The 13777-nt window shown below is 42.7% G+C and overlaps 1 protein-coding gene across 1 annotated transcript in view; it reads right to left on the bottom strand.

The window, feature by feature from the left end:
• Positions 1-13777, bottom strand: part of APC2 (APC regulator of WNT signaling pathway 2) — a 95685-nt gene that overhangs the window by 71088 nt on the left and 10820 nt on the right. Inside the window, exon 3 of the mRNA XM_033956760.1 lies at positions 1726-1875. Coding sequence (XP_033812651.1) covers positions 1726-1875 — 150 coding nt within the window. The remainder of the gene's footprint in view (positions 1-1725; positions 1876-13777) is intronic.

Genomic DNA, 13777 nt, shown 5'->3' with positions numbered 1-13777 from the left:
ATTTCCAATGTTTTCTGCTCTGCTCCCTATAACCATGAGGAAAAAGAGAAAAGAGTAGCTGCCACCTCCCCATACAACCCACTGTGGCCAAATAAGAATCATTGCTGCCCCTACTTTGAACAGTAGTGCAGAAAGAATCACTTAGGTCATCGCCACAAAATTGAAGGGACGGAGGAAAGTGGACCTTCTATGATGAGAATTGGGGTAGAGGTGTGCTGAGTAAGTGCAGGAATCCTGTGTGGCTCAAGCAGTTTCAGTCAGTGCAGTGCTGAAGTAAGGGGGAGACACACACCGCCCCAGGCACCATCTTCGCAGAGGCACCGGCTCCTCTGCTCCTCCCCAACTACCTCCTGAAATGTTTGCTGTTGCGAGAGCATCTTCCACCTGCTGTTTGTGCTGGCCTCGACTCCCTTCTGACGTCACTTCCTTGTCGCAGGACCAGGACGTGATGTCATAAGGGAGCTAAGGCTGGCGCGAGCGGCAGGTGAAAGATGCTGCTTGTGCCAGTGAACATTTCAAGAAGTACACGGGGGTGATCAAGCAGCAAGGGGCAGGGGAGCTCACTCAAGTGGCAGGGAGGCATATGGTGAGGTGATGCAGGACACCACCACCTCAGGTGCCAACCTCCCTAGCTACATCACCGAGTCAGAGCGGTTCCTACACTGCATGGGAAGTGCAAGCACCATCTTGGTTGGGGCACCAGCACCTCTCCTCCTCCCCCACTCCCCACTTCACATCACCTTCACATCACGTCACGGCTCCTTCCCTTCCCTACCATATCTCTAACTCTTCACTAGCATGAGCAGCACATTCAAACTCTTTGCTTTCGCCAGCCTCAGCTCTTCCTCTGAAATCATTTCTTGGTCATGAGACCAGGAAATGACATCAGAGGAAGAGCAAAGGCCAGCTTGGGCAGCAAGTTGGAGCTGCTGCTCACTTCAGTGACATTAAAGAGGTACAGGGAGGAAGAAGGGCATGGAAGGAGTGGGAGATGCCAAAGCCCCAGGTACACCACTGAGTGCACGGACTCCAGCTGGGTGAGCTGCACAACACACTGTTTGCTTAGGTTCTGGTACAACTACATGGCATACTTCCCCCAGCATAGCACTACAGCTCCTGATGCAGCAACACTAAAGCCATGGAAGAACTAACCCTGCCCCCACCCCTGAGGTGGCCCACAAGGATGAACAGCCACTTCCCTCCATCCATCTGGCTAACGGGGATGAAGAACTGCTGTCTGGCTTCCCTCCTGCAGCTATGGCATAGGTGTATTGAAAATGGGAAGAAGGAGAGAAAAGAATGAGAGATGGTAAATGGAATTTCAGTCTGCAGGGAAATTAAGGGATCAAATCTGAGGTTTATGAAAGGAGAGTGCAATGAGAGGTAGGCAGCGAGGACAATGGAATTTGAGATGTATGAGAGCTAAGAGAGACTAAAAACAAAGGTATCTGAGATCTCTTTGGGCATATAGGTTAAGTGATAGGATCTGTGGTCTGGAATAGGAGAACATAATGGAACTGGAAGAAAGCAAGTTCTGCGAGATTGGTAAATGGAATCTCAGGTCTAACAGTGAGCTCAGATTTGATTGGAGCCTGGGGTAGGGGAAAAGAATAGAATGTAACAGCGAAGGAAGTTTATTAAGGGACTGGGCCAACAGTGCCTATGGGTGCCAAAAGCCAAAATCTGTCACTGAGACAGAGACCTTGCAGTAGTGCATCTTCTAACCTTCATATCAGAAGTTTCATTTTCTAGCTTGGATAGGTGGTTGGAGTTGTCCTCCAGTTCCCTGCGGAGATGAGAATTCTCTTTCTTAAGCGCTTCCACTTGCCTCACGAGCTGGTCATACGATGCAAGAGAGCCTGACATCCTGAGCTCCTGCAAAAGGTCAAACACACAGTCTCATGTCTTCTGTCACATATATCAGCTTTACAGAGAGACCAGGACACAATATACATTGTCCTTTGGCACAACAGAGGAGTGGAAATCAGAGTGGGTCATACAATGAACTGAGATATGTACTGCTTCATAGGCAATTATTTAATATTTAGAGTTATATTAAAAGAAACAGAAATTTATATCATAAGAACATAAGAGTTGCCCTACTGGGTCAGACTAAAGGTTCATCTAGCCCAATATCCTTTTCCCAACAGTGGCCAGTCTAGGTCACAAGTACCTGGCAGAGTCACAAAAAGTAGGAAATAACCACATCCCCTCTTTGATTGTGCACCTGCTTGCAGTTGTTAGATGAAAATGGAAGTCACAGGAAAAGCCACAGTTAATGGTTAATGGGACTTACAATTTTCTCTATAAAAATACCAATGCACTACATGATCTTTGTTTCCATAATGAGATCGGGTGTTTCTTATAGATTTCTGGATGCTGATCACAAAAATTATATAAATATTTTTAACATATGGTTTTCTAGAATTTTACAGAAATTTGTTACAACACATGTGCATCAATATGACATCACTAGTAAATGAATGCTGTGAAGTTTAAATATATTATTATGTAATTTAGCCCAATTTTTATGTATTGCTTCTAGGAGAAGTTGACGACTAGCTAGTTTCTGGAGGACCTGATGGTTAATTAACATATCATAACAGTAATCTTATATACCACTTCAACCTCACAGCTCAGTGTGGTTTACAAGAAAGAGAACTCAATGAGAAAAAAATGGAAATATAACAGTTGAGATACTAAGAATTCTTCGTAATGAGTTTTAAATAATTTCCTGAAGTTAATGTAAGATTGAGAATTGGAGATCAACTTACCAAAGATCTTATCCCAAAGGGCAGCTTTGTAAGCCAAACTTCGACTGAAAAATCTTTTCAATCGGCAACCCCTAACCACAGGAAACGCAAAAAATCTAATTTCACGAACAAAGCGTCTACCATTTGCAAAGAGGAAATGCTCAGAGATGTAAATTGGAATTAAACCAAAGAGTTTTATAACAAAAACACCCAAATTTAAATGTAATTCTCAATTCTATTTGCACAGAATGGAAGATTAGGCTCTTACCTCAATAATCTTCTTTCTGATAGATGTATCTAGGAGTCCTAACTATAGGTGATTTCCCTATACTTGCAAGTTGTACTGCAGAAGGATGAAATTTACATTCTTCAGTTTCACCTCCTTCTCCAGTGGCTGTAGTACCCCTTTCAGTTTGTACCAAAGCAATCGATCATCACTACAACATAAGAAATAGGAAGAAGGGGTATGGGAAACATCCCTGATAATACAATTCTGTTCTGCTCTGTAAAACAAAATCGAACCAAGTTAATTAACACATAACGTAATCCTAGGAAGAAAGAACAACCCACCTGTCATACTGCAAACAGCACTAATATTTATGGAGCTCTAGTAGACTCCATCACTTTTTTATGTTTAATATTTTATTCTTCATATTAGACAGGCCGGAGATCTCCAGTTGTGGACATACACTCTGTCCGAGGCAGTAATCAGGCCAATTCTGACAGGGCAAGGTGTCAGTACTCCTAGACACATCTACCAGAAAGATTATCGAGGAAGAACCTAATCTTCCATTTTGGTGTAATGTGTCTAGGAGTCCTGACTATAGTTTCATAATTTATTAAAAATTTGATAAAACACTAATCAAATTCTAAGCATGGTACAATAAAATAAAACATAAAATGGGGGCAACGAACATCCAATAACAAAAAGGCAAACTAGTCTAGGGTACGCATTATGAAACATTAGGTAAGGAGGGAGAACTACAATGATGAAAGGAAAGAAAACAATGATGGAAAAACAAGAAGGAGGAGAAAACATGAAGGTGAGTAGAAAGATGTCATAGTAACGGAATTGAATAGGTTACTCATAGGCGTCTTTAAAAAGGAAGCATTTTAAGCTTCCCTTGAATTTGTCTATATTTTGTTCTGTTCTAATATGTATTGGAAGGGAGTTCCAAGTCATAGGTGCTGTGACTGAGAAGATGGAAGCTCGATGGGTGCCTATTGTTTTTAAGGAGGGAACATGGAGAGTATGTTGAGAGGCATATCTAAGAGTTCTTGGAGGATCATAAGGGATTAAAGTCTGTCTATGAAGGCGGGCTTGTTTGTTTGCTGTGTTTTAAATGTTAGTAGAGCAAGTTTATATGTTATTCGGTGAGGGATGGGGAGCCAGTGTGCTTTTTTTAGTAGTGGGATAACGTGGTCAAAGTTTTTTGAGTTTATAATGATTTTGGCAGTGTTTTGAATGAGTTGTAAACATTTGATGTCTTTTTGACAAGAACTTTTATATAATGAATTACAGTAATCGATTTTTGAAATGACTAAGGAATGAATCAGAATATTGAGAGAGTGGGAATCTAAGAGAGTGTAGGGTAGGACAGATGAGCTACAGCCTCAGTACCCTGAGGTTGTGGGTTCAAACCCTGTGCTGTTCCTTGGGACCCTGGGCAAGTCACTTAATCCTCCACTGCCCCAGGTATATTAGACAGACTGTGAGCCCACCAGGTCAGATAAGGAAAATGCTTAAGCACCTGATTTGTAACCCTTTCTGAGCTCCTTTGGGAAGATGGGCTAAAAATATCAAATAAATAAATAAATATAAAATGAGGACCCAAAAGCGGAATCCTCTTGTGCTGCAACATCCACCATGTAAAACTTTATAAATGTATGGAGGGTGGACCATGTAGTTGCTCTACATATTTCTTCAGGAGGAATTGCCTGCATCTCCATCCACAAAGACGCCATCCTCCTAGTGGAATGTGCTCTCAAGGAAATTGGCAACTGATTCCCCACAGCCAATGTATGTTAATGAAATGGTCATATGAATCTATCTGGAAATGGTCACCTTAGATGCTGGCTTGCCCAGTGAATCTGGAATGTGTACTAATCCAAATCGACAAGTTAAAAAGTGATAAATCGCTTGGACCGGATGGTATACATCCCAGGGTACTAAAAGAACTCTAACATGAAATTACTGACCTGCTGTTAGTGATCTGTAACCTGTTGCTAAAATCGTCTGTAATACCTGAAGTTTGGAGGGTGGCCAATGTTACGCCGATCCAGGAAATTACAGTCCAGTAAGCCTGACTTCAGTGCCGGGTAAAATGGTGGAAACAATTATAAAAAATAAAATTGCGAAACACATAGACAAACATGATTTAATGAGATGGAGTCAGAATGGGTTCAGCCAAAGGAGATCTTGCCTTGCCAATTTGCTTGATTTCTTTGAAGGTGTGAATAAACATGTGGATAAAGGTGAGCTGGTTGATGTAGTGTATCTAGATTTTCAGAATGCTTTTGATAAAGTTCCTCATGAGAGGCTCCTGAGAAAATGAAAGAGTCATGGGATAGGTGGCAAAGTTCAGTTGTGGATTAGGAATTGGTTATTGGATAGAAAACAGAGGGTAGGGTTAAATGGTCATTTTTCTCAATGAGAAGAGTAAACAGTGGAGTGCCGCAGGGGTCTGTACTGGGACCGGTGCTATTTAATTTATTTATAAATGATCTGGAAATTGGAACGACAAGTGAGATGATTAAATTTGCAGATGACACTAAATTGTTCAAAGTTGTTAAAATGCATGCAAATTGTGAAAAATTGCAGGCAGAACTTAGGAAATTGGAAGACTGGGCATCCAAGAGGCAGATGAAATTTAATGTGGACAAATGCAAAGTGATGCACATTGGGAAAAATAACCCAAATCACAGTTACCGGATGCTAGGGTCCACCTTGGAGGTTAGCACCCAAGAAAAGGATCTGGGTATAATTGTAAACAATACGATGAAACCTCCCACCCAATGTGTGGTCATGGCCAAAAAAGCAAACAGGATGCTAGGAATTATTTAAAAAGGGATGGTGAACAAGATTAAGAATGTTATAATGCCCCTGTATTGCTCCATGGTGCGACCTCATCTGGAGTATTGCATTCAATTCTGATCTCCTTATCTCAAGGAAGATAAAATGGCGCTAGAAAAGATTCAAAGAAAAGCGACTAAGATGATAAAGGGGATGAAACTCTTCTTGTATGAGGAAAGACTAAAAAGGTTAGGGCTCTTCAGCTTGGAAAAAAAGACAGCTGAGGGGAGATATACACTTCCCCATCCCAATTCATGGTTTTAGGACTTACGATTTCAGTTATTCGCAATTTCCTAAAACCGGAATCACCCCCACCTCCCGGACCTCCCCAGATCTTACCTGGTGGTCTAGCGGTCTTTCGAGACAGGAGCGATCTTCCTACGCTCCTGCTCCTTGCAGATCACTCATTCAAAATGGCTGCTGTGAGTTCTCGTCGTAGTCTCAAGAGACTACGGGAACTCACAGCAAAGAGAAACACCAGCCAAATTATCTTCATTCAAAAAAAACTTTTCTTTGTCACTTTTATTCGGCATAATCAAAAATAGTACTTATTTTTTGAGTTTAAATTTTAACCCGTAGCCGACATGCGTGTTTCAAAATCAGATCTGCATCAGGACTCGGTATTATTTGCTCTCAAAATCACTTAGCAAATCTTTTAGCATGCAACTCAAAAAGGGGGCATGACATGGGAGGGGAATGGGTGAGTCAGGGATGTGCAGTATTACAGAATACTAGGGACCTGCGCCTAACTTACATGTCTGGATTTACATCAGATTTCAGTTGGTATAAAACTATAAATCCTTGCACTTGGGATTACCATATTTGCTATGTCAAAAAGAGGATGCTTGACTCCACCCTGTCCATCCTACAGTGCCCTGCCCCACCCTTGCTTCCTGCTAGTTTCCCCCTAAACTACCCCCCACCGCAGCATAGCCTCTCTCTCTTCAGGCCACCCTAGAGTTGGGTCTGGCTCTCATGAGTCTCCCCTGTCCCTAGTACCTTCTCTGGTGCTGCAATTTAAAAACTTTAGCCAACCAGAGGCGTTAATGACGCAATCCTTCTGCTGTCGGCCTGCCCCAGAAGTCTCCACTCTGTAGTGTTCTGAGTGTTCCGCCTATGCAGGAACAGGAAGTGCTGCAGAGTTAAGGCTTCTAGAGCAGGCCGACGTCAGAAGGATCTCGTTGCTAAAGCTGCTGGCTGTCCAAAGTTTTTAAGTTGCAATGCCGGAAAAAGTATTAGGGACAAGGGAGACTCAAGAGAGCCAGACCCGTGGTGGGGGCTGGACTAGAGAGATTGAGCCCAAAACCCAAGCAAATTTCCTCCAGTCCATGAAACCGTCTACACACCCAGGCGGTCCTCTAAAAGAGGCCATGTCTGGGTAAATCCAGATGTCTAGTAACTCTACTTGTGCCCAAAGTTGATCATGGATTCTGATGCTGAGCAGTGTCAATTTTTTTTTGCCACTGAATTTTGAGTGCCAGTTACAGAATCTATTTCTATGTATGTATTTTTAGCTGTCTGAAAATACCTTTAGGGGATTCAGCCATTCTATCAGTGAAAAATCATTTTAGCTGCACCTGCTAAGCCTCTAAGAATTTCTTGTCACTTGTGGAATGGGAAAACAAAGCGGGGTTCAGCTTTTCACCCCTTGGAACTATATGCAAAGGTTCTGAAAGGGCTATACGTACCTCACAACATTACAAGTATGCTGCCCCCCCTCCCCCCGTAACATCATGGGACCCAAATCTCTAACCCTATCTCTTCAGATTCACATCTCATTGTCCTATTGAGGCATTCATTTACCTCATCTAACCTGGGATTTTGAGATCTTGCAAATAGAGAAGTCTCGTGTTTTAAGATTCTTGTTTTCCAATATATGCATATTACCAGAACTTCTAAGCTGCCTTTTCCCTGTGTAGCGGAGGTAAAAAATGCTTTATTGACTTTGAACAAGTCACTAAGCCACATTGTGCTTAAACAGACTGCAGTCTCTTTGAGGAAGGGACACAAATAAAAACCTGATGTTATAGACCTGCAGGTGATATGAAAGGAAAGTGGGACAGGCACGAAAAAAAAACCCCAACCATAAAACCACCTTGGTTTAACAACAACAACAAAAAAGACAAAAGAAATTTAACAGCCGAAAAGTTATTTCTGCTTCTGTAATGAGAACCTATTTCTTTTGAATTAAATACCACCAAGCTGCAGACAAAGGCTCGGTTTTGCAGGCTCTGAGGCATAATCAGTCTTGCCTTGTGAGCAATTCTTGTGCAAGCCTGACGTGAATAAAGTGAGAGCCACCAATCACAGCCAGAGGAGACTGACTGGTTGCTAAGCAACAACCAATCACACCACTAGGCGAAGCAGAGAGCTTTTCATTGTCTCTCACTATCTTACTGGAAAACACTCTGCCAATTTGCTTTTTTTCCATTCAAATAGAGAAATGAACAGCCAGTTGTTAAAGACAAAGAAAACCCAGAAATAAACAACTTTGTATTAGCACTGTGTGTCTGATTACTACAAAAATTGCCTATGAATACCTTGTATATGAGTTAAAATGCTTTAGAAAAACACAGTTTATACTATCTTATGTATTATTTCAAATGTTATTTGTTCTAATAAAATGTTGGAATAGAATTAACAAAAAAAAAGAAAAACACTGGAAAAGTGACTTATATAGAAAACAACATACTATAGTGAGCTCTTTAGTTTGGGCTGGAGGAAATGGAATAAAACACACAATCTATTTATAGACCTCTAAGGGAAGCTTTAAAGAACACACTAAAAACAGCTCACACACCAGACAGAGAGGCTTCTCTCCTCCCATTATTCCATGGCTAGGACAAACTGGAATTGTAATCAGCTCATTTTCCAGTATATCTTATAAATGTAATGTAATTTATTTCTTATATACCGCTACATCCGTTAGGTTCTAAGCGGTTTGAAGAAAGTATACATTAAGATTATAAATGAGAAGTAAGAAGGTACTTAAAAAATTCCCTTACTGTCCCGAAGGCTCACAATCTAACTAAAGTACCTGGAAATTAATAAAGAAGAGAAAATAAAGATGGTTGAAAAAAGAAAAATTCTATATGAACTTATAGGATGGAAATTAAACTGACAGTGAAGAACTGTATAAAAAATACATATGGAATGCAGTTAGAGAGGGTAGGTTACAATCTATTTATGGTATTTGTTTAATTGGAAGGTGTTAAGGTCAGGCAGAAAAAAACCCCAACAAAACCCCCCAAAACCTTCCTTTAATTCTGCATATCATTTGCTGCAAAGCTGTAAACCTGCCTAATGAGAGTCAATAAAACATATCCAATCCTTGCAACAGACTTAATAGCTTCATTGTACCAAACATATCCAATATCCCATCCCAGCCACATCGCAAGACACAATGGGCTTGATATTCAAAGGGGTTTAACCAGCTCTTGCTCATTTAAACCCAGCTGAGCTGGTTGGCCATCAATATTCAGTAGCACTTAATTGGATATCAACTACAGTATAATCAACCATTCTTTAACTGGTTAAGTTAGGGGTGGTCTGGGGGAGAAGTCTGGGCAGAGCTACAACTTAGTCAGTTAGCATCAATATGCGGAAAAAGTTAGGACAAAATACTATCCTATCTGACAAGTTAACTGGGCACCAGTATGAATAATTAACCCAATGCTCAGTTAACTTCTGAGTGACTGCAGATATCTGGATAGTCAACACAGGAAACCGAGCATTGAATTTCTGGGGTTATTGCAGCGCTCAGCTATGAGCAAGCTGAATGTCAGGAACCAATGTGTAAAGTTTCTGTTGATGCTTTTATACTATGAAAGAGAGAGAGAGAAAAAAAGAAGATATATAACCACTGTTACAGAAAGATTAATTACTCAAAGGGATATTCCCAGTTCCACCAATGCTGGCCTTCTGACCACCAAATCTGAAGCAAAGCATAGAAACATGATGGCAGATAAAGGCCAAATGGCCCATCTAGTCTGCCCACCCACAGTAACCATTATCTCTTTCTCTCTCTGAGAGATCCCATATGCCTATCCCAAGCCTTCTTGAATTCAGACACAGTTTCTGTTTCCACCACCTCTTCCGGGAGACTATTCCACGCATCTACCACCCTTTCCGTAAAAAAAGTATTTCCTCAGATTACTCCGAAGCTTATCACCTCTTAACTTCACCCTATGCCCTCTCATTGCAGAGTTTCCTTTCAAATGAAAGAGACTCGACTCATGCACATTTTCTATTAGGTAGGAATTTAAATGTCTCTATCATATCTCCCCTCTCCCGCCTTTCCTCCAAAGTATACAGATTGAGATCTTTAAGTCTGTCCCCATACACCTTATCATGAAGACCACATACCATTTTAGTAGCCTTCCCCAAAAAAGCTCAAAGAGAAGGGCACTAGTCTTTGTTGTACAGCAAACTGTAAATTGTGCCAACACATGACGGGACCTCACTGTTTCCCATATGGGAAAAACTGCCAGCATAGCCATCATTAAAGAATCCTACTGATTGCCCATCCACCTTTCCGTTTCTCCCTGAGACTGTTATTGGAATTATTTTCATTTTTCACTTACATATTTTGTCATACTTTGCTCAGAACTGACCAGAAAAAAAAAGCTGTGCCTTCAAAAAGCTTGTCAAACATGTATTAAATTAATTCAATAAAAAAGGCTTCACCTTATTTTCTTTTCGTTTGTTACTTCCATTTATTACTTTTGTACTATAACAATTTCTAAACTTTTTTAGTTTTCTCTCTCACTTTCCCCCTCTTTACAAAGCTGCGCTAGCGTTTTTAGCGCCGACCGTGGCAGTAAGAACTCCGACTCTCATAGAATTCCTAAGAGCTTCGGAGTCCTTGTCACCATGGCCGGTGCTAAAAACGCTAGCGCGGCTTTGTAAAGGAGAGCTTTACTATTGCATTTATTGTGTACCGTATTTTCACGCATATAACGCGCACCTGTGTAAAACGCGCACACGGGTATAGAGCGCAGGAAACCGACATATATGTAAAAAAAAATTTATATACCGCGCACACCCGTATACCGCGCATGCTGCCCCGACTCTCCTTTCGCCTGCCCTGACTCTCCTCTGGCCACCCCGACTCTCCTTTCCCCCGCCCCGACTCTCCTCTCCCCCTTGAAGTCCTGTCCCTACACTGAAAGCCTGATGCCCCCCCCGACGTCCGATTCACCCCCCCCGCAGGACCGCTCGCACCCCCACCCCGAAGGATCGCTCGCACGCACCCGCACCCCCACCCCGAAGGACCGCTCGCACGCACTCCCTCACGCACCCCCCACCCGCCGGAAGACAAAGCAGCGCAGACGCAGGGCTCACAGAAGGGCCAGGACCGCCAAGAGGAAGCAGCAGGACACCAGTAGGAGCTTCTACATGATGAGGGGGGGGGTCGGGAGGCTGTGGGGGTGCGAGCGGTCCTTCAGGGTGGGGGTGCGGGTGCGGGTGGGAGTGCGTGCGAGCGGTCCTTCGGGGTGGGGGTGCGGGTGCGTGCGAGCGGTCCTTCAGGGTGGGGGTGCGAGCAGTCCTGCGGGGGGGGGGGGGGTGAATCGGACGTCGGGGGGGGAACTAAGTAAAAAAAAATTTGTAAAACGCGCTCACGCGTATAACGCACAAGGTTATGCACGGTTTGTAAAAACCGTGTATAACGTGCGCGTTATATGCATGAAAATACGGTAATTATAACAATTGTTTTTTAAACTGCTTAGATAGTTCACTAATAAGTGGTATATCAAATAAATATGAAACCTGTTCTCATAGCACTGCACTTCACGAACCTAACACCAAGTAGCACAGCTTTAAACATTATTGACCATTAGACATGGTTTATGAGTTTTATGTATATCCGCTTTATACAAAGCGGGTTCCAAAAACATATGTAGCAAAAAAATACCACACACATGCAGGCACAGACTTGCCTACACTGCCTTATCCTACATAAAACACAGTTTCGTAACTAAAACATGCTGGACATTGGTGCGCCAACAAAGACACGCCGACATTTGCATGCAGGGTATATGTGTGCTGCCGGTCCTGCCACTTTAAACCAGTAAAGTTACTGCTGTGAGGGTGGTATGGGGAGGAAGCCCCCCAGTACATGTAGAAGTCCTCACGCTCCCATTGGGGGGGGGTGTTTTGGAGGGGTGAACCCCTGCCAAGTACACTTAAAACTTCCATTTTCCGTTAAGTTTTCGGAGTTCAGGAGTTTTTCAGTGTAGTGGGGGGGGGGTGTTCCCCCACACCCCCTCCCAACGGGAGCGCAAGGACTCATACATTTAGTGAGGGGTTCCCCCCCCCTCACAGCACTAATGTAATGGGTTTAAAGTGGTGGGACTGGCAGCGAGCATATATCCTGCGCGCGATTGTCGGTATGTCTTTGTCGGAGTGCTTTTGGCCTTTGCTCAACTGACGGGTCACCTAAAATACACATAAAAAAACAATCCACCCTACTCTCACATACAATACTCACCTCCATGCCACAAATATCCACCCCTGTCTCTTTATATCATTTATACATTCAAGTTGTAAAACTGTATTGTCCTTTCTCTTAGCAGCCATATTTCATCTGACAGAACAGATGATGTTTCAACAAACGTTTAAATGAAGTACAGTAAGATTCCCTTGTCGACATATGTAACCTGGGAGTTTATTCCACTCTACTGGGCCAGCATATGAGAATGTCGCAGCCCTCATGGTTTGCAGCCACATCTCCTTTCTAGATGGTATCACCAAATCACCGTTACCAGCAGAACATAACTTTAAGAGTGAAGTCTGGTATGCGATTGCCTCTGAAAGGTACCGCGGTGACAATCTATGTAGTGCTAAATAGGTTAGCAATGACAATTTATACCTCACTCTGTACTCTACCTTAAGCCAGTACAACTTAATATAAAATAGAGAATGACACGGTGACAAAATTCATCACCGTTCCCGTCCCCACGGGAAACCATCTTCATGTCATTCTTTAAGGAGAGAGGGAAGAATCAGAGTATGAATGGCCACAACCACTGACCCGCAAGCTTTGCTTTGATGAATGCTGGTGTAGAAGGACTGAGGTTGAAATAGACACTAGAAAATGACATGGGATTATTTCCCGCGGTTATCTGCGGGGATGGGAACGGTAATGAATTTTGTCACTGTGTCATTCTCTAATATAAAACTCTAAAACCACGATAACCTAAATAATGTGCAGATAACAGAATTCTGTGCAACCTGTAATGCTGTTAATACAGCGGACAGAACACCCAGTAGCACTATATTACAATAGTCTAGATTTCAGAGCACGATTGGACTGGAGGACCTTTTTAAAGACACCACACAACATGAGCCCACAACAGCAGGATCCAACCAAGGGTGAAAGTCAGCATGTGCATATCAGCTCTCTCATTACTGGACCCTGAGAGGAAAATTCTAGAAACAGCGCTTTACCAGCATCTAAGTTAAGTAACAAAATGCTGTTAAAGTGCCCACTGGCGCCTAAATAATACATGCTGGAATCGTGCCTATGTAGGCGCTTTAAGACACCGAATGCCACTATGAGCGTGGCTAACACCAGAAGTGGTGTTAGGCAGGCTAAAGCACCTTTGTAGGCGCGATTCATGACAAACACAGGTGCTGGAAATGTAGGCCTGGAAAACCCTGGCCTACATTTCCGGTGCCTATCTTTCGCGGAGGCATGATTTTCTATAGGGTGCCATCGCATGACTGACATGCAACCGGCACCCTATTCAGAATCCAGGCCTGAGTATTTTTTTATTTGTTTATTAATTTGGATTTTTCTCACACCATTTTACAGTAGTAACTCAAGGCCAGTTACAGAGTGGAGGAGTGGCCTAGTGGTTAGAGAAGTTGCCTCAGCACCTTGAGGTTATGAGTTCAATTCCCGCTACAGATCCTTGTGACACTTAACACTTCCTGCCCCAAGTATATA

The sequence above is a fragment of the Geotrypetes seraphini genome, chromosome 8 (assembly GCF_902459505.1).
Source record: "Geotrypetes seraphini chromosome 8, aGeoSer1.1, whole genome shotgun sequence".
Taxonomy (NCBI): domain Eukaryota; kingdom Metazoa; phylum Chordata; class Amphibia; order Gymnophiona; family Dermophiidae; genus Geotrypetes; species Geotrypetes seraphini.
The sequence above is the reverse complement of the archived record's forward strand: the minus strand, read 5'-3'. Positions and strand labels throughout refer to the sequence as shown.